At 58.3% G+C, this 19336-nt stretch overlaps 1 protein-coding gene across 6 annotated transcripts in view; it reads right to left on the bottom strand.

Moving 5' to 3' along the window:
• The window catches only part of DTNB (dystrobrevin beta), a 177978-nt gene that overhangs the window by 6055 nt on the left and 152587 nt on the right, over positions 1-19336 (bottom strand). For 5 of the 6 annotated variants that reach the window (XM_053937410.1, XM_053937415.1, XM_053937411.1 and 2 more), the window contains 3 exons: positions 12389-12536; positions 7899-7988; positions 3902-3955 (listed from right to left, as the gene is read on the bottom strand). In XM_053937410.1, coding sequence (XP_053793385.1) covers positions 3902-3955; positions 7899-7988; positions 12389-12536 — 292 coding nt within the window. The remainder of the gene's footprint in view (positions 1-3901; positions 3956-7898; positions 7989-12388; positions 12537-19336) is intronic. The other variant, XM_053937413.1, reaches the window with a different exon arrangement.

Here is a 19336-nt window from a genome sequence, read left to right as displayed (position 1 = left end):
ACAGTCCTCTGGGGACAGGGGGATGCGGGACCTCAGTTCTGGCCAGGATGGGCAGGTGCATTCCATGGAATGCCAGCATGGTTTGGGTGGGACGGGACCTCAGAGCCCTCCCAGTGCCACCCCAGCCATGGCAGGGACGCCGCCACTGTCCCAGCGTCCAGCCCGGCCTTGGGCACTGCCAGGGATCCAGGGGCAGCCCCGGCTGCTCTGGGCACCCTGTGCCAGTGCTGGGACCCCACTTCAAACGGGGTGTTTTTGTCCAGGAAATGCAATGGATGAGGAAACTCTGCGCTCCCAGCAGTCTGAGCCGAGCCCAGGTGCTTGGCCCCCCTTGCAGTGGTTTCAGGGTTATAAAACCCAAATGGGCACTGAGGAAGGGACAAGGAGGTGGCGAGCCTCAGGTGACACCGTCCCGGCCCTAAGAGGGACGTGGTGCCTGGGGGAGAAGCAGCAGGACGTGGCCAGCAGGGACTGGCCCTGGCACAGCTGCTCCCACCTGGGATAACACCTGGCCGAGGGGAAGGCGTGGAGGCACCAGGATCCACAGGGGGAAGCACAGGGAGCAGCGAGGCTGAGCTGCCACCGCGTCTCACCCCCAGGAGGGCATGGAGGAGGCTCTGCCAGCTGCCAGCTGTGCCCTCCGGAGCCTGGAGACCTCGGGGACACCTCTGGGGACACCTCTGGGGACACTGCTCCGTGACCCCAGCCGCGGGGGATGCGGCCGAGGGGGATTGGTCACACAGATCGAAGCAGGAAGTGTGTGTGTAACAAATCCTCCTCCCGGAGGATTTCAGCCCCCCAAAGCCACGCCTGCTCCATCCAAGGTCAGCCTCTCCAGCAGGGAGGGGAGTGCTGGGGTTCATTAACTGGGAATAAGATGAAAGCATAGCAGGGAAATAGGAAATAACTACATGAAGAAACTGGTGAGGAAGCCCGAGGATGATGCTGTCCCTAGGAGCGGCTTTACATCAAAAGAAGGTTGATTTGGGATGGATATTGGGCAGGAATTGTTCCCTGGGAGGGTGCTGAGGCCCCGGCACAGGGTGCCCAGAAAAGTGCCCCATCCCTGGCAGTGCCCAGGGCCAGACTGGGCAGGGCTGGGAGCACCCTGGGACAGTGGCAGGTGTCCCTGCCATGGCAGGGGTGGCCCTGGATGGGCTCTGAGCTCCCTTCCCATGCAAACCATTCTGGGGTGATTCTCTGAGTCCGCGGCAGTGGAGCCCCTGTGAGGAACCAGCCCCTCCCTTGCCCTGGGGTGCAGGAGCTGGGCAACACCTGAGCTGCTTTTTCCTCGTGTTCACCCCAGAAGGACAACGCTGCTGGGCCAGGGCTGCTGCCAGCGCTGACCCAGGGCTCGCTGTGGGCACGGGGTCAGGCCCCCACCCCTGGAGCATCCTGGCCACAGCTCCCTGCAGGTGACCTGGCTTTGGTGTCACCCGTCCCTGCTGTCCCCTCGCCACGGGGTCTGGAGCAGCTCCCCCAGCCCTGCGCTTCCAACATTGATCGTTCCTCGATTTCCCTGCCAGGGGTTTACCTCACCGCCTCTGGGACTGCAATAAACTGCTTTTTTTCCCTGGCAGGGATAATATTTACATTCCACACGGAGCCTCTTGGACCCAGCTCTGCTCTTGGACACGTCTGGGCCGTCCCTTGCCGGCTTCGTGCTGCGGCGATGAGTAACGGGGAGAGTTTGTGTTCCATCTCTGCTCCCATCCGTCATCCTCCGTGCCTCAGACTGCCCCTGTCCCCGTTTCCCATGCCAGACACCACGCACAGTTGGGGAAAAAAGCCGTGCGGGTCATCTGGTAAGCATCTCAAATATGCCAGTGATGAGGAATGTTCTGGGGCAAAGAGGGTCCTGTGACTTGGAGCCGAGGCGGGTCTGCTCTGCAAACTCCCGTTTCAGCCAAAATCCAACTTCCCGCCGAGTTCAGGAACCGGTGGGCAAGGAACGGAGCAGTTCCAAACACCTGGGTGCTCTGCAGCAGCCAGCGCATGGGAAAACTCAGGAAAATGACTTCTGGGAGAAGCGCCGCAGCGGCTGAGCCAGCAGGAAACGTGTGTGTAACAAAACCAGGCTCAAAGTCCTGCTTTGTTGATGCTGCAATTGGGTTTGGCTCGAGCGAGACAAATGCCGGCGCTGATTCACACCCGGCCAAGGCTGCTCCTCTGTTTGGGTTTGAAACATGGAAAGCAGAAGCCAAGAGAGCCCTGAGTGAGGTCCTGTCCCCGGGAGGAGATTCCTGCTGGCAGATCCTGGCATTCCCTCCCCCACGCTGCCCTGCTCCGGTGCCTGAGAATCCTGAGGCCACGAGGATCCCCCTGAGCTCGGGGATAACTCCTGGAATGTGCCACGGGTTCCTCAGCACAGAGGGAAAGCCTGGGACACCAGGGACACTGGGATGAAAGGGAGGGACCTCCTGAGGCACGGATGGCACTGCCTCTGTGGGATCCCCATTGGCACAGGGACACTCATCCAGCCAAGGTCACTTTGGGATGGATCCCCATCAGCACAGGGACACTTGTCCAGCCAAGGTCACTTTGGGATGGATCCCCATCAGCACAGGGACACTTGTCCAGCTGAGGTCACTTTGGGATGGATCCCCATCAGCACAGGGACACTTGTCCAGCCGAGGTCACCCTGGGATCCCCATTGGCACAGGGACACTTGTCCAGCCAAGGTCACTTTGGGATGGATCCCCATCAGCACAGGGACACTTGTCCAGCTGAGGTCACTTTGGGATCCCCATCAGCACAGGGACACTTGTCCAGCTGAGGTCACTTTGGGATCCCCATTGGCACAGGGACACTTGTCCAGCCAAGGTCACCATGGGATGGATCCCCATTGGCACAGGGACACTTGTCCAGCCAAGGTCACTTTGGGATCCCCATTGGCACAGGGACACTTGTCCAGCCAAGGTCACTTTGGGATCCCCATCAGCACAGGGACACTCATCCAGCCAAGGTCACCATGGGCAGGGGCTGGGCAGGTGACAGTGGCACCGCTCAGGGGCTGCCCTGGTGAGTGCCCCACTCTGGGCTCTGTCACCCCTTTGAGCTGGATTTCTCTAGCCCCTGGAGCAGCTCCTCCTCCTCCTCCTCGCTCCCATTTCCGTGTGTGACCTTTGCTGTGAGAAAAGCTGAGCACAGGACAGGACTGTGACGCCGGCCCGTGGCAGCTGCTGGGGACAGGGACTGGGGCTGGGGGGTGACATGTGCCAGGGCACAGCCATGGCACCCGTGAGGGGCTGCTCCACCAGAGCCACCTACACCCAGAGCCACCTGCACCTGGAGCCATCCACCTGCACCCAGGGACATCCACCTGCACCTGGGGACATCCACCTGCACCCAGAGCCATCCACCTGCACCTGGGGACATCCACCTGCACCCAGAGCCATCCACCTGCACCTGGAGCCATCCACCTGCACCCAGGGACATCCACCTGCACCCAGAGCCATCCACCTGCACCTGGGGACATCCACCTGCACCCAGAGCCATCCACCTGCACCTGGAGACATCCACCTGCACCTGGAGACATCCACCTGCACCTGGGGACATCCACCTGCACCTGGAGCCACCTGCACCCAGGGACATCCACCTGCACCTGGAGACATCCACCTGCACCTGGAGACATCCCCAGAGCCATCCACCTGCACCTGGAGATATCCATCTGCACCTGCATCCACCTGCACCTGGAGCCACCTGATCCAGGGCCATCCACCTGCACCCAGGCACATCCACCTGCACCTGGGGCCATCCACCTGATCCAGAGCCATCCACCTGCACCCGGGGCCATCCACCTGCACCCGGGGCCCTCGCGGGGCTGCAAAGGGAGCCAGTGAACCCACAGAGGAGTGATCAGAAAATGCTGCAGAGCTCTGAGATGGGTTTGTCCCCTCACCTCGGTCCTTCCCGTTCTGCAGCTTCTCTGTTTCTTCTCCGTCTTCTTCCTCTGCTTCAGGAAAAAGCAACAAGAGAAAAAGCAGACATGAGACAGGTGGGTGAGAGGACAGAGGCAATCGTGGAATCGTTTGGGCTGGAAAATCCCTCAGCCCATCGAGTCCAGTCGTTCCCCCAGCCCTGCCAAGGCCACCACTGCCCCATGTCCCCAGGTGCCACATGCACAGGGCCTTTAAACCCCTCCAGGGGTGGGGATTCCATCACCTCCCTGGGCAGCCCCTTCCAGTGCCTGACAGCCCTTCCCATGAAGAAATCCTTCCCGAATTTCAGCTGTTTCCTGGCGGGAGCTGTGGCCTTGCTCTGTTTGACCCAGGTGAGTTTCTGGCAGGGTATTTACGCAGCAGAGTGGGAGCAGAAGGTCCCACTCTCCTGCAGGTGGTGGCTCTTGTCTCATTCCAGCACTTTGCTGAGTCCTGTGCAAACAGCTGATGGTTCTCCTGAGGGTGGTGTCACTGCTGCACGGGGTGTGAGAGCGAAGGCAGGGAGAACCCCCCAGTGAAAGGCACAGCTGGGATGTGTGCTGGGACAGCAGGCCAAACCCCATCTCCACAAATGAAAAACATTCCGGGTGGTAATTGCAGGGGAATGTCAAATGTAGGCTGAACTGAAGCAGTGTGGTCGCACCATGAGGTCTGACTTTTGAATTTACTGTGATAGGGGGTAACATCTTCAACCAAAGATTGATTTTCCCCTGCATAATTTAATTCGACACAATGGCTCATGTGCATAGAGCCAGGGATCTGCAGTTCTTGAGGTTTGGAAGATGCCTTGGGAAGATGAGGAACCCACTGTTCCCATACTCTAAAGGTTATTTGGGGATGATCCCATAAATGTGCCTGATACAGCTTTTTTGAGTATCTCTTGGGATTGGCCAAACATCCACTGGCACAGCGGCCAAACAGGTGGAAAATGCTTTCTTGGGGGTCGTGTTGGACAAGCATACGGTGTCTAAACCCGAAGCATTAGCTAAAGTCACCCAAACATTCGTTTTAGGTGGGCGAAAGCAGCTGGAGGAACAGAACAGCTGGAGAACCAGAGGTGTCTGCAGTGGATCTGACCAGAGGGGACCTCGCAGACACGTCCTTGGTGGCTCTGAGAGCGGGACGGTGACACACGGGGTCACTCTGCTGCACTGGGTCCTTGAAGGGAGAGCTGAGGAGATCAGGGACAAAGGCAAGACACCTCTGGAATAACCAGAATTGTGACCAGACTGGGCTCCCTGCAGAGCAGCGCCTCCTGAAGCACATCCTTCTGAGCTCAGCTGGAGTGAAAATGGAGCAAAAACGGGATCAGTGTTTTCCCCAGCAGCGCTGGGAGCGTGAGAGTGGCACTCCTGTGTGCATGTGGCACCTGTGGGGCACTGCTGGCCTTGGCAGTGCTGAGGGAACAGTAGGACTCCGCGGGCTTGGAGATCCTTTTCACCCTCAGTGATTTTGTGATTCTGAAATTCTGGGACTCCACAACTCCGTCAGAGAACCATGGAATATCCTGGGCTGGAAGGGACCCGCAGGGATCATGGAGTCCAACTACTGCCCCTGCCCAGACCCCCCCAGATCCCACCCTGGGCATCCCTGGTAGTGCTGTCCAAACCCTCCTGGAGCTCTGGCAGCCTGGGGATCTGGGCAGTGCCAGCCTCAGGGCTGTGCCCATTCCTGGGGATCTGGGCAGTGCCAGCCCCGGGCTGTGCCCATTCCCTGGGGATCTGGGCAGTGCCATCCTCGGGGCCGTGCCCATTCCCTGGGGATCTGGGCAGTGCCAGCCCCGGGGCTGTGCCCATTCCCTGGGGATCTGGGCAGTGCCAGCCCCGGGGCTGTGCCCATTCCCTGGGGATCTGGGCAGTGCCAGCCCCGGGGCTGTGCCCATTCCCTGGGGATCTGGGCAGTGCCAGCCCCGGGGCTGTGCCCATTCCCTGGGGATCTGGGCAGTGCCAGCAGCCTCTGGGGAAGATCCTTTCCTGATCTCCATCCCGACACCAAGGCAGGAGAAGGTGGTTGGGGCTGTCAGGGCACCCTGGGGAGCCCCGGGAGGACGGGGGGTGCTGCTGCCTGTGTCCCCTCCTGGGGAACCCCCTGCCCTGGGCAGGACAGGGACAGGGACAGGGACAGGGACAGGGACAGGGCAGGGACAGGGACAGGGAAGGGAAGAGAAGGACAGGGCAGGACAGGGGAGGGACAGGGCAGGGACAGGGACAGGGACAGAGCAGGGACAGGGACAGGGCAGGGACAAGGACAGGGACAGGACAGGGCCGGGCAGGACAGGGACAGGACAGGAACAGGGATGGAGACAGGGACAGGACAGGGACAGGGACAGGGACAGGACAGGGACAGGGACAGGGACAGGGACAGGGCAGGACAGGCCGGGAGCTGCAGCCCCGCTGCATCCCCACCCTCCCCTCGCTGCAGGAGCTGCCCGCTGCCACCGCTCCCCTTTGGGACACGAGGTGTGAGGTGCTGCCAGCTGCCATCAGCTGAGGCTCACTCATGCTCCTCCTCATTTACACAAACCACGCCGCTTCTGACACCTCCAGGGGAGCCCTCCTTGGTCTCTGCACCCCCCCGAGCACGAGCCTGTCAGCGGCTCCATGCCATCCCCACTCCCTGGTGACCCACGCGGCTCTGGAGGTCCCTGGCACGGCTGGTGGCCAGGGATGGACGCTGGGGACGGCTGGAGCCGTGTCAGGGGAATTTGGGATGGGGATCAGGGAAAGCTTTGGCCAATGCCCTCAGGCACAGGCTGGGATTGTTGGGGCGTCCTGGGCGGGGGCAGGAGCTGGACTCCACGACCCCCGTGGCTCTGGCTCGGGTTATTCCACAATTCTGTGACTCTACAGCACTTGCTGTGCTCTGGGAAGCAAAAAGGGAATGGGCGCAGGCTCTGGGCAGAGGTTTGCTCTCCGTGTTTGAGCCTCGGGGGCAGAGCTGAGGGGATTTACGGGGGAGCTGGTGGCCCTGCCAGGGCCCTGCTGGTGCTGTGTCCTCCATGGACGACTTCATTAACCCCCAGCTGCCGCTGCTGCCAGGACACGGGGCTGGCAGGGGGGATTTACTGCCGGCCACTGAAACACCCCCCATCCATCCAGCACGGCAGAGCCCCGAGGGCCAGCGAGGCAGAGACATTCTGGGGAATTTGGTGCCACAGCTGCCGGCTCCAGCAGGGAGCAGGGAGCAGGAGCAGACACAGGGCACTTCCCTTTTCCCTCAGCAGCAAAGGCAGCCCAGAAACGGAACCACGGGACCCCTCACCTTGCGAAAGGGCAGCCAAGGAGGCCGCCCTGTCGCTGCTCCCCTGTTTGCCACCAGCCCAGGGCACTGAGCTCAGTCTTTCCCTGGAGCCCCTCTCAAAGCCTGGCAACCCTTGCCATGAAGAAATCCCTCCTGAAAGCGGGCTGGGAGCGCATGGTGCTGACGAGGCTGCAGGGCCAGGGGACGCTTCCCTGGGAGATGCAGGACCTGCCTCAGTCCCAGAGGGGTGCTCAGCTCCCCTGGCATGGGGAAGAGGCACAGAGGGAGTAATTATCTGTTTTCCATATCACTGTTTAACGGCAAGGGATGAAATTGGCCTCCTGTGCAGTTATTGAGGCGTGATTGCATCATCTGATGGAGGGTCACGGCAGAGGGTCTCACCTGCTGCCCAGGTACTGCAGGACTAAGCAGGGATTTGGGGACTCTCACTCCAAAAACCTGCTCTGGCTTGTGACTGTGTCATTAAGATCATCACCCAGCACTGCCCAGGCCACTGGTGCTGGCTCTAAAAGTGATTTTTCATTGGGCACGTGGACACACAGCCTCACGTTGCAGAAAACAACAGAAAACAAACCTAGCTTTAACGAGAAGTAATAGTTAACAGAACAACAGTTTCAACAGAAGACAAATGCAAGGACAGATCTTCAGCCTGTGGCTTCCAGCTCTCGCCCTGGCACGGCCTGGCTCAGCCCTCACCTGAGTGCAGCTCCTTCACCAGCGAGGACACGGTGTTGGTGATGGAGTCAGCTGCCACCAGCAGGTCGTTGCGCAGGTTCCTCCTCGTACCTGGCAGGGGCAGGCGCAGGGTCAGGAGGGGCTGCCCTGCCACTGCCCTGCGGCCTCTGTGCCCCCCCCAGCCTCACTGTCCCCGCCTGGGCTGGCTCCCAGAGCAGGGGGATGGAGATGGGGATTCACCCTGGGACTCTGCCCCGCGCCCCGATCACCCTGGGCAGTGGCAGTGACAGTGGCAGTGACAGTGACTGTGGCAGTGACTGTGGCAGTGACAATGGCAGTGACAGTGACAGTGACAGTGACTGTGGCAGTGACAGTGACAGTGACAGTGACTGTGGCAGTGACAATGGCAGTGACAGTGACAGTGGCAGTGACAGTGACAGTGACAGTGACTGTGGCAGTGACAATGGCAGTGACAGTGACAATGGCAGTGACAGTGACAGTGACAGTGACAGTGACTGTGGCAGTGACAATGGCAGTGACAGTGACAATGGCAGTGGCAGTGACAGTGACAGTGACAGTGTCCATGGCAGTGACAGTGACAGTGACAATGGCAGTGACAGTGGCAGTGACAATGGCAGTGACAGTGACAATGGCAGTGACAGTGACTGTGGCAGTGACAGTGACAGTGACAATGGCAGTGACAGTGACAATGGCAGTGGCAGTGACAGTGACAGTGACAATGGCAGTGGCAGTGACAGTGACAGTAGCAGTGACAATGGCAGTGACAATGGCAGTGACAGTGGCAGTGACAGTGGCAGTGGCAGTGACAGTGACAATGGCAGTGACAATGGCGGTGAAAATGGCAGTGACAGTGACTGTGGCAGTGACAGTGACAATGGCAGTGACAATGGCAGTGACAATGACAGTGACAATGACAGTGACAGTGACAATGGCCATGGCAGTGACAGTGACAGTGGCAGTGGCAGTGACAGTGACAATGGCAGTGGCAGTAACAATGACAATGACAGTGACAGTGATAATGACAGTGACAGTGGCAGTGACAATGACAGTGACAGTGACAGTGACAATGACAATGACAATGGCAGTGACAGTGACAATAACAGTGACAATAACAATAACAGTGACAATAACAGTGACAGTGACAATGGCAGTGACAGTGACAATAACAGTGACAATGACAATGGCAGTGACAGTGACAGTGACAATAACAGTGACAGTGACAATGGCAGTGGCAGTGACAATGACAATGACAATGGCAGTGGCAGTGACAGTGACAGTGACAGTGACAATGGCAGTGACAGTGACAATAACAGTGACAATGACAATGGCAGTGGCAGTGACAGCCCCGGCCGCTCCTCCCGCGGGCACCGCCGCCCTCCGAGCTGCCGAGCTCCCGGTGGGATCCACGGCTGTTGGAATCCTCCTCCTCAGGGCACGGCTCTGCGCCGGCCCCCGGTGACCCCGCACTCTGGGGCACTCCCTGCTCAGCCCCGCTGGCCACCAGTGACCACCGGTGGCCCCATCAGGCTGTGCCCGGGCACAGGAGTGGCACAGGGATCAGGCGTGGGGGCCTCCTGAAGGCCACCAGCCCCTGGGATCAGGGATGTGTGCCCCATCCCTGGAATGCCAAGGCCAGGCTGGAGCAACGTGGGCTGGTGTCCGTGCTGTGGAACAGCTGGACAATGTCTCCAAGCCCACCCAGACGTCTCCTGCCTGGGACACTCGGTTATTTTATTAAGTGGAAAAAAAAAAAAAAAAAAAAAAAAAAAAAAATCGATGTTTTATTCTGTTTCCTGCGCTCGCCGTCGGCCTCGGCTTTGCCCCGTTTGTGTGATTAATGTGAAAGAGCTCTAATTGTGCAGACTGCCTTTCCGGAAGGATGGTTCCAGGAAAATGACTGCGGAGTCTGGTCAGCAGGTTTTCCTCTTGCACGAGAATCAGCCCCAGCGTGGTTACCTGGAGAGGAACTGCCCCTTGCTGTGGGCAGTGGTGGATCCCAGGATTCCCCAGGGACTGTTTTCCTCTCCTCCAAGGTTGTCAACAGCAGAATCGATTTTCTAATTCGATGTTGGCCTCTGCATCCGAGCTTTTCACCCAGAAACCATCAGGGTGTTTTATTCTAAACCTGTCATCGTCCCAGTGCCAATCTTGGTAATCCTCTACTGAGTGGAAGATCAAGAGATCATCTGAGGAGGAGACTTTTCCAGTCTCAAGACTGTAAGGTCTCTGGGTCTCAGCTCTTCAAATATTTCCTGCTCCAGAATTCCCCCCCACGAATGGGGCAGCTCGTGGAGGGAGGAAAAACGAGCCCTTGGTGTCCCTGTCCTCTGTGCCCTCTCCACAGCGAGAGGTGGAACCATCTCATTTCTCAGCGTCTGGAGGATATTTGGGTTGTTCAGCCTGGAGAAGAGGAGGCTCAGGGGTGACCTCGTTGCTCTCCACAACTCCCTGAAGGGAGGTGCAGACAGGTGGGGTCGGTCTCTTCCACCAGGCAGCACTGACAGAACAAGGGGACACAGCCTCAAGCAGTGTCAGGGAAGGTACAGGTTGGATACTAGGGAAAAAATTTCACCAAAAGAATAATAAAGTTCTGGAATTGTCTTCCCAGGGAGGTGGTGGAGTCACCATCTCTGGATGTGTTCAGAAAAAGGCTGGACGTGGCACTTGGTGCTGTAGTCTGGTTGAGGTGTCAGGGCACGGGTTGGGCTTGATGATCTTGGAGGTCTCTGCCAACCTCATTATTCTGTGATTCTGTGAGTCTGTGATTCTGTGTGATCCTGTGATTGTGTGATTGATTCTGTGATTCTGTGATTGTGTGATCCTGTGTGATTCTGTGATTCTGTGATCCTGTGTGATTCTGTGATTCTGTGATCCTGTGTGATTCTGTGATTCTGTGTGATTCTGTGATTCTGTGTGATCCTGTGTGATCCTATGTGATCCTGTGTGATTCTGTGATTCTGTGTGATTCTGTGTGATTCTGTGTGATTCTGTGTGATTCTGTGATTCTGTGATCCTGTGATCCTATGATCCTGTGTGATCCTGGGATTCTGTGATCATGGGATTCTGTGATTCTGTGTGATCCTGTGATTCTGTGTAATTCTGTGTGATTCTGTGTGATTCTGTGTGAATCTGTGATTCTGTGTGATCCTGTGTGATTCTGTGATTGATTCTGTGATTCTGTGATTCTGTGTGATTCTGTGATTCTGTGATTCTGTGTGATTCTGTGTGATTCTGTGTGATTCTGTGATTCTGTGATTCTGTGTGATTCTGTGTGATTCTGTGTGATTCTGTGTGATTCTGTGTGATTCTGTGATCCTGTGTGATTCTGTGATTCTGTGTGATTCTGTGATTCTGTGTGATTCTGTGTGATTCTGTGATTCTGTGATCCTGTGTGATTCTGTGATTCTGTGTGATTCTGTGATTCTGTGATTCTGTGATTGATTCTGTGATTGATTCTGTGATTGATTCTGTGATATGCAAAAGGCAGCAGGAGTAACTGAGATGTTTTTGTTGGAGAAGTGTGCTGAGGGGTGCTTGTGGGTTTGATTTGGTCCCCACCGACACCTGGTTCCTTGCAACACGTCTGGGATGCTGCCAGGTGTTGAAAACCTGGGAGAACCACGAGGTTTCACAGAGGGGGATCTCAGCAGCTCCTGAGGAAGGGCAGTCCTCAGGGAGAGGCAGCAAGGAGCCGTTGATGGTGTAACATCATCTTCACAGAAATTCACTTCATTGAGTTCGAAAGATTCCAAATGTGCCCCCAAATTTGGTCCAGGGCACGGGAAAGAGGTGCCTTGACATGGTGAGTTCCGTGTGTGCTGGACACGGGAGCAGGGAATGGTCTGGGTGGGAAGGACCTTCAAGGTCACCTGGTTCCAGAACCTCCAGGGACACTGCCACTGTCCCAGGGTGTGCCAGGGTCCAGCCTGGCCTTGGGCACTGCCAGGGATCCAGGGGCAGCCACAGCTGCTCTGGCAATTCCATCCCAGCCCTTCCCCACCCTCACAGGGAACAATTCCCAATTCCCAATCTCCCATCCAGCCCTGCCCTCTGGCACTGGGAGCCATCCCCTGACTCCTGTCCCTCCATCTCCTGTCCCAAATCCCTCTGCAGCTCTCCTGGAGCCCCTTCAGGGCCTGCAAGTGGCTCCAGGATCTCCCCAGAGCTCCGTTTTCCCCCTTTAATCCCCCGGATCTGCTCCCCACAGGATTTCTCCGCTGAGAATCAGAAGCCCAGCCCGGAGCCATCCCAGCCAGCAGCACCTTGGGGTCACGGCACCCAACTGCTTTGGGTCGGGAGAGAGCCCAGAGCCCACCCAGTGCCACCCCAGCCGCGGCAGGGACACTGCCACCGTCCCAGCTGCTCCCAGCCCCGGTGCCCAGCGTGGCCTGGGCACTGCCAGGGCTCCAGGGTGGTGGTCACCCCGTGCCCACCTCCCCAGGGCGCAATTCCCACCCTGATCCCTTTCCCCACGGCCCCGGGGCGGTCACCTGGTGCGAAGGCCTCGTGCACGTCGCCCCCGAGTCCGGCCAGCGCGTCCTGGGCCCCGTGCGTGGGCGTGGAGCCGGCCGAGGCCGAGCGCGCGGCGCCCGGGCGGCCGTGGGTGGGCGAGGGCTGCGCCGAGCCCGCGGCCTGCGCCTGCGGAGACACACAGAGCCCGTGGCTAGCGGCCCTGGGGCAGGGCTAGCAACACAGAGCCCGTGGCTAGTGGCCCTGGGGCAGGGCTAGCAACACAGAGCCCTTGGCTAGCGGCCCTGGGGCAGGGCTAGCAACAAAGAGCCCTTGGCTAGCGGCCCTGGGGCACGGCTAACAACACAGAGCCCTTGGCTAGCTGCCCTGGGGCAGGGCTAGCAACACAGAGCCCTTGGCTAGCGGCCCTGGGGCATGGCTAGCAACACAGAGCCCTTGGCTAGTGGCCCTGGGCACGGCTAGCAGCACACAGAGCCCTTGGCTAGTGGCCCTGGGCACGGCTAGCAGCACACAGAGCCCTTGGCTAGCAGCCCTGGGGCACGGCTAGCAGCACACAGAGCCCGTGGCTAGCGGCCCTGGGGCACGGCTAGCAGCACACAGAGCCCTTGGCTAGTGGCACTGGGGCATGACTAGCAGCACACAGAGCCCTTGGCTAGTGGCCCTGGGGCATGGCTAGCAACACAGAGCCCTTGGCTAGTGGCCCTGGGGCATGGCTAGCAGCACACAGAGCCCTTGGCTAGCGGCCCTGGGGCATGGCTAGCAGCACACAGAGCCCATGGCTAGCGTCCCTGGGGCATGGCTAGCAACACAGAGCCCTTGGCTAGCGGCCCTGTGCCATGGCTAGCAACACAGAGCCCTTGGCTAGCGGCCTGTGGGCTCCAGGGCACAGCTAGCAACACAGAGCCCTTGGCTAGCGACCCTGGGGCACGGCTAGCAGCACACAGAACCCTTGGCTAGAAGCCCTGGGCATGGCTAGCAGCACAGAGCCCTTGGCTAGCGGCCTGTGGGCTCCAGGGCACGGCTAGCAACACAGAGCCCTTGGCTAGCGGCCCTGGGGCATGGCTAGCAACACAGAGCCCTTGGCTAGCGGCCCTGGGGCACGGCTAGCAGCACACAGAGCCCTTGGCTAGCGGCCCTGGGGCATGGCTAGCAACACAGAGCCCTTGGCTAGCGGCCCTGGGCCCTGGCTAGCAACACAGAGCCCTTGGCTAGCGGCCCTGGGCCCTGGCTAGCAACACAGAGCCCTTGGCTAGCGGCCCTGGGCCCTGGCTAGCAGCACACAGAGGCCGGGACCTGTGCACAGTGACACTGCCAGGACCTGTGCATGGGGACACCCCCAGCACCCCAGACACGGTGACACTGCCAGAGCCCCAGACACGGTGACACCGTTAACACCCCACACAATGGTGACACTGCTAGCACCCAAACACAGTGACACTGCCAGCACCCTAGACACGGTGACACTGCCAGCACCCAAACACGGTGACACTGCCAGCACCCAGACACGGTGACACTGCCAGCACCCCAGATGTGGTGGCACTGCCAGCACCCAGACACGGTGACACTGCCAACACCCAGATACAGTGACACTGCCAACACCCAGATACAGTGACACTGCCAGCACCCCAGACACGGTGACACTGCCAACACCCAGATACAGTGACACTGCCAGCACCCAGACACGGTGACACTACCAACACCCAGATACAGTGACACTGCCAACACCCAGACACGGTGACACTACCAACACCCAGATACAGTGACACTGCCAGCACCCAGACACGGTGACACTACCAACACCCAGATACAGTGACACTGCCAGCACCCCAGACACGGTGACACTGCCAGCACCCAGACACGGTGACACTACCAACACCCCAGATGTGGTGGCACTGCCAGCACCCAGACACGGTGACACTGCCAACACCCAGACATGGTGACACTGCCAACACTCAGACACAGTGACACTGCCAGCACCCTGTGCAATGGTGACACTGCCAGCACCCAGACACGGTGACACTGCCAGCACCCCAGACATAGTGACACTGCCAACACCCAGACACGGTGACACCGTCAACATCCCAGACACAGTGACACTGCCAGCACCCAAACACGGTGACACTACCAGCGCCCTGTGCAGCGGTGACACCATCAACACCCCAGACACGGTGACACTGCCAACACCCAAACACGGTGTCACCATCAACACCCCAGACACGGTGACACTGCCAACACCCAAACACGGTGTCACCATCAACACCCCAGACACAGTGACACTGCCAACACCCAAACACGGTGTCACCATCAACACCCCAGACACGGTGACACTGCCAGCACCCAAACACGGTGTCACCATCAACACCCCAGACACGGTGACAGCCGGTGCCCCGTGCCAGTGCCACAGCAGCCCCAGGTCCAGCTGCTGCTCAGTGACAGCTCCGGCTCGTCCCCCTGTCCCCCGCAGCCCCAGGCCGGTGTTGGTGTGAACACGAAAACCCAGCCGTGTGGAAAATTGTCATTTTGGAACTGCATCAGTGCCTGGGGAGTCACATGTCCCCGTGCCACGGGCGCCAGGGGACGCGGCTGCAGCGGGGAGCGGAGCTTCTCCAAGGAAACGTCCCCCAAAGCTGCGTGTGCCGCACACAGCTTCCCTTCCCTGCAGCCAGCACCGAGTCCGACCTGCAACACCCACCCCAAACACCGAATCAGACCTGGAACCCCAAAACGCACCCAAACACCAAATCTGACCTGCAACACCCACCCCAAAACGCACCCAAACACCGAATCAGACCTGGAACCCCAAAACACACCCAAACACCAAATCCGACCTGCAACACCCACCCCAAACACCAAATCCGACCTGGAACCCCAAAACGCACCCAAACACCAAATCCAACCTGCAACACCCACCCCAAACACCAAATCAGACCTGGAACCCCAAAACGCACCTAAATACCAAATCTGACCTGGAACCCCAAAACACACCCAAACACCAAATCCGACCTGCAACACCCACCCCAAACACCGAATCCGACCTGCAACACCCACCCCAAACACCAAATCTGACCTGAAACCCCAAAACGCACCCAAACACCAAATCTGACCTGCAATACCCACCCCAAACACCGAATCCGACCTGCAACACCCACCCCAAAACACACCCAAACACCAAATCAGACCTGCAACACCCACCCCAAACCAAATCTGACCTGCAACACCCACCCCAAAACACACCTAACACCAAATCTGACCTGGAACCCCAAAACACCCACCCCAAACACCAAATCAGACCTGGAACCCCAAAACACACCCAAACACCAAATCCGACCTGCAACACCCACCCCAAACACCAAATCTGACCTGCAACACCCACCCCAAACACCAAATCTGACCTGCAACACCCACCCCAAACACCAAATCTGACCTGCAACACCCACCCCAAACACCAAATCTGGCCTGGAACCCCAAAACACACCCAAACACCAAATGAGACCTGCAACACCCACCCCAAACACCAAATCTGACCTGGAACCCCAAAACACACCCAAACACCAAATCCACCTGCAACACCCACCCCAAACCGCACACAGAAAGGCAGGAGTGTCTGAATTTGCATAAATTTGTGGCAAAATGTGCCCACGCCTGGAGGGCTCCCAGTGCAGCCCGGGGGACACAGATGGGGACAATGGCAGCTGTCACCTGTCCCATGGCTCGGGTGTGGAGGAACCAGCTCTGGCCTCCTCCTCCTCCTCCTCCTCCTCCTCCTCCTCCTCCTCCTCCTCCTCCTCCTCCTCCTCCTCCTCCTCCTCCTCCTCCCAGCCTGAGCCTCAGCAGCCACTCAGGGGAGGGAGAAGAGCCCATGAAGGAGGAAAAGAGGGAGAAACCCGGCCCTGACTCCGGCATCAGAGATGGGCCAGGGCCAGAGCTGTCCTTCCCCACCAGGGAGCCGAGGAGGGGCTGGGAACGTGTTCTGGTTCGAGTGTTTTCTGGTTGGAATGTTCTCTGGTTGGAATGTTCTCTGGTTTGAATGTTCTCTGGTTCAAATGTTTTTTGGTTCAAATGTTCTTTGGTTCAAATGTTCTCTGGTTTGAATGTTCTCTGGTTTGAATGTTTTCTGGTTCAAATGTTCTCTGGTTGGAATGTTCTCTGGTTGGAATGTTCTCTGGTTTGAATGTTCTCTGGTTGGAATGTTCTCTGGTTCAAATGTTTTTTGGTTCAAATGTTTTTTGGTTCAAATGTTCTCTGGTTCAAATGTTCTCTAATTCAAATGTTTTCTGGTTCTAATGTGTTCTGGTTTGAATGTTTTCTGGTTCAAATGTTTTTTGGTTCAAATGTTCTTTGGTTCGAATGTTCTCTGGTTCGAATGTGTTCTGGTTGGAATGTTCTCTGGTTGGAATGTTTTCTGGTTGGAATGTTTTCTGGTTGGAATGTTTTCTGGTTCGAATGTTTTCTGATTCAAATGTTTTCTGGTTCAAATGTTCTCTGGTTCGAATGTTTTCTGGTTCTAATGTGTTCTGGTTTGAATGTTTTCTGGTTGGAATGTTTTCTGGTTGGAATGTTTTCTGGTTGGAATGTTTTCTGGTTGGAATATTTTCTGGTTCGAATGTTTTCTGGTTCGAATGTTTTCTGGTTGGAATGTGTTCTGGTTGGAATGTTTTCTGGTTGGAATGTTTTCTGGTTCTAATGTTTTCTGGTTCGAATGTTTTCTGGTTCTAATGTTTTCTGGTTGGAATGTTCTCTGGTTTGAATGCTTTCTGGTTCAAATGTTCTCTGATTCAAATGTTTTCTGGTTTGAATGTTTTCTGGTTGGAATATTTTCTGGTTTGAATGTTTTCTGGTTCGAACGTTCTCTGGTTTGAATGTGTTCTGGTTCTGAGCTCGTCCCCCAGGTCTCATCCCGTGTCCTGGGATGTGCTCCTCTTAGCCCTGGAGACTCCGGGTGGTGGCAGGTGTGAGGAAAGGAAAAGTCACAGAGCTTTTGTGGTTTGGAATCCCAGAACCACTGAGGGTGGAAGCGAGCTGCAAGATCAGCAGCTCCAGGCTGTGCCTGGTCCTTGTCACCAGCCCAGGGCACTGAGTGCCACATCCAGGCCTTCCCTGGACTTTGCTCTGGGGACTCCAAACCTGCCTGGGCAGCCCCTGCCAAGGCCTGGGCACGTTCCAGGTGGAGAGGTGGGAGCTCAGTTCCTGGAGTCAGACCTCAGGGCTCACTCTGTGCCCCAAAACATCTGCCTCAGCTGCGAGGGGATGGATTTTACAGCGCCCGACCAGCCCAGCTCACGTGTCCCCACCTTGGCCACAGTGGGCTGTGCAGATCATGGAATCCCAGCCTGGTTTGGGTGGGAGGGGACCTCAGAGCCCAGCCAGTGCCACCCCTGCCACGGCAGGGACACTTTTCCCTGTCCCAGGTGCTGCCAGCCCCAGTGTCCAGCCTGGCCTTGGGCACTGCCAGGGATCCAGGGGCAGCCACGGCTGCTCTGGGCACCCTCCTGACCCTGCCAGGGAGCAATTCCTAATTCCCAATCTCCCACCCAGCCCTGCCCCTTGTCCCCCTGCCCCACCACTCCAGGAGTGCTCACTCCTCGGACCAAGGGACACCGTGACCCCCAGGCTGGCAGTGCCCACTCCCGTCACAGCCGGGCAAGAGGAGATCTTTTTGTCACCAGCGCTCCCCTTCGAGACACACCAGCTACACCGATATTCTTCGAGAAGGGGCCCGAAGAGCTGAATGTTTCATTTCGATCCTTTCTCACCGCCTGGCAGCAGCTGGCTGGGCTGATTTGCATTCCACGGCCAGCGGAGCAGCGGGGCTGGGAACGTCCCTCACCCGCGGGTGACACGGCTCCTGGAAAACACCGCGGCCGTCACAGCAGCCCGTGAGGTCACGGCACATCCTGAGGGGGCTGGCACGGGCACGGGCACGGGGACGGGGACAGCGCAGGCTGCTCCCCCTCCCCGCGCAGCTCCCGGGGTGACTGAGCCCCGCGGGGCTCAAAGGGGGATCTGAAAGTTGTGGGTTCAGTGGAGCCTTGAACGTCGCCTTCCTCGAAACACGTGCTGGCCCAGCTGGAGCTGCCCAGCCCCGGCAGCCCTCACTCCTGACCGCCAGAGCGGTGACAATGACAAAGCAGCTCCCGGGTGGCCAACGCCACCCTCGGCGGCGCTGAACTCCCGCGGCGTCCTCCCGAAGACAGGCTGGGATCGTGGAGCCGTGGAGCCACTGAGGCTGGAAATCCCTCCCAGACCATGGAGCCCAACCGTGCCAGCGCTGCCCAGGCCACCAGTGCCCCCTGTCCCCAGAGTGCCACATCCACAGGGCATCCTGCAGGGATGGGGAGTGCCCCCCAGCCTGGGCAGCTGTGCCAGGGTCTGAGCACCCTCTCCACGATCCCAGGTTCCAAGCCAGCCGTGCCCTGGCGCAGCCTGAGGCCGTCCCAAGGGCCAACAACCCCCGGGGCTGAGGTGCCTGTGGCTCTGGAGCCAGCCTGTGCCAGGGCTCTGGGCTCAGAGTCCCCCTTCCCTGGCACAGCTGTGCTGGGCTCTGCTCCTCCACGGAGCTCCCAGGGTGGGAAACTCGGGGATGCCTTTTGGGAACAGAGCTGAGCTGGAGCCGAACAGGTTTGTGAACTCCTCTCTGGCTCTGGTTTGGAGCTGCAGCCCCAGAAAACCCGGGAATTACTGGCTCGTTGCGTGTCCTTCCTGGAAACTGCTCCGGGGAGGACACAGAAGATGGATTTCAATTTAGAAAAACCACCAAGGGAACCTCTGACCTGGCTCCTGAAATGTTTGGGAGCCAACTTCGATTTATTGTCCCCGGCCTATCGAGTCCTGCGCACAAGAGCCGCCAGGTTTGACCTAAAATGCCATTTCCAGGGAGAAGAGGCCGAGCTGTGCCCTGGGCAGGGATCAGCTCCAGGGGAAGGGTGGGATGGAGGGAAGCAGTGCCCACAGGATTTCACCATGCCCTC

Source organism: Vidua chalybeata, chromosome 3 (assembly GCF_026979565.1).
Source record: "Vidua chalybeata isolate OUT-0048 chromosome 3, bVidCha1 merged haplotype, whole genome shotgun sequence".
Lineage (NCBI taxonomy): Eukaryota > Metazoa > Chordata > Aves > Passeriformes > Viduidae > Vidua > Vidua chalybeata.
Note: the sequence above shows the minus strand (reverse complement) of the source record. Positions and strands in the feature narration are given on the sequence as shown.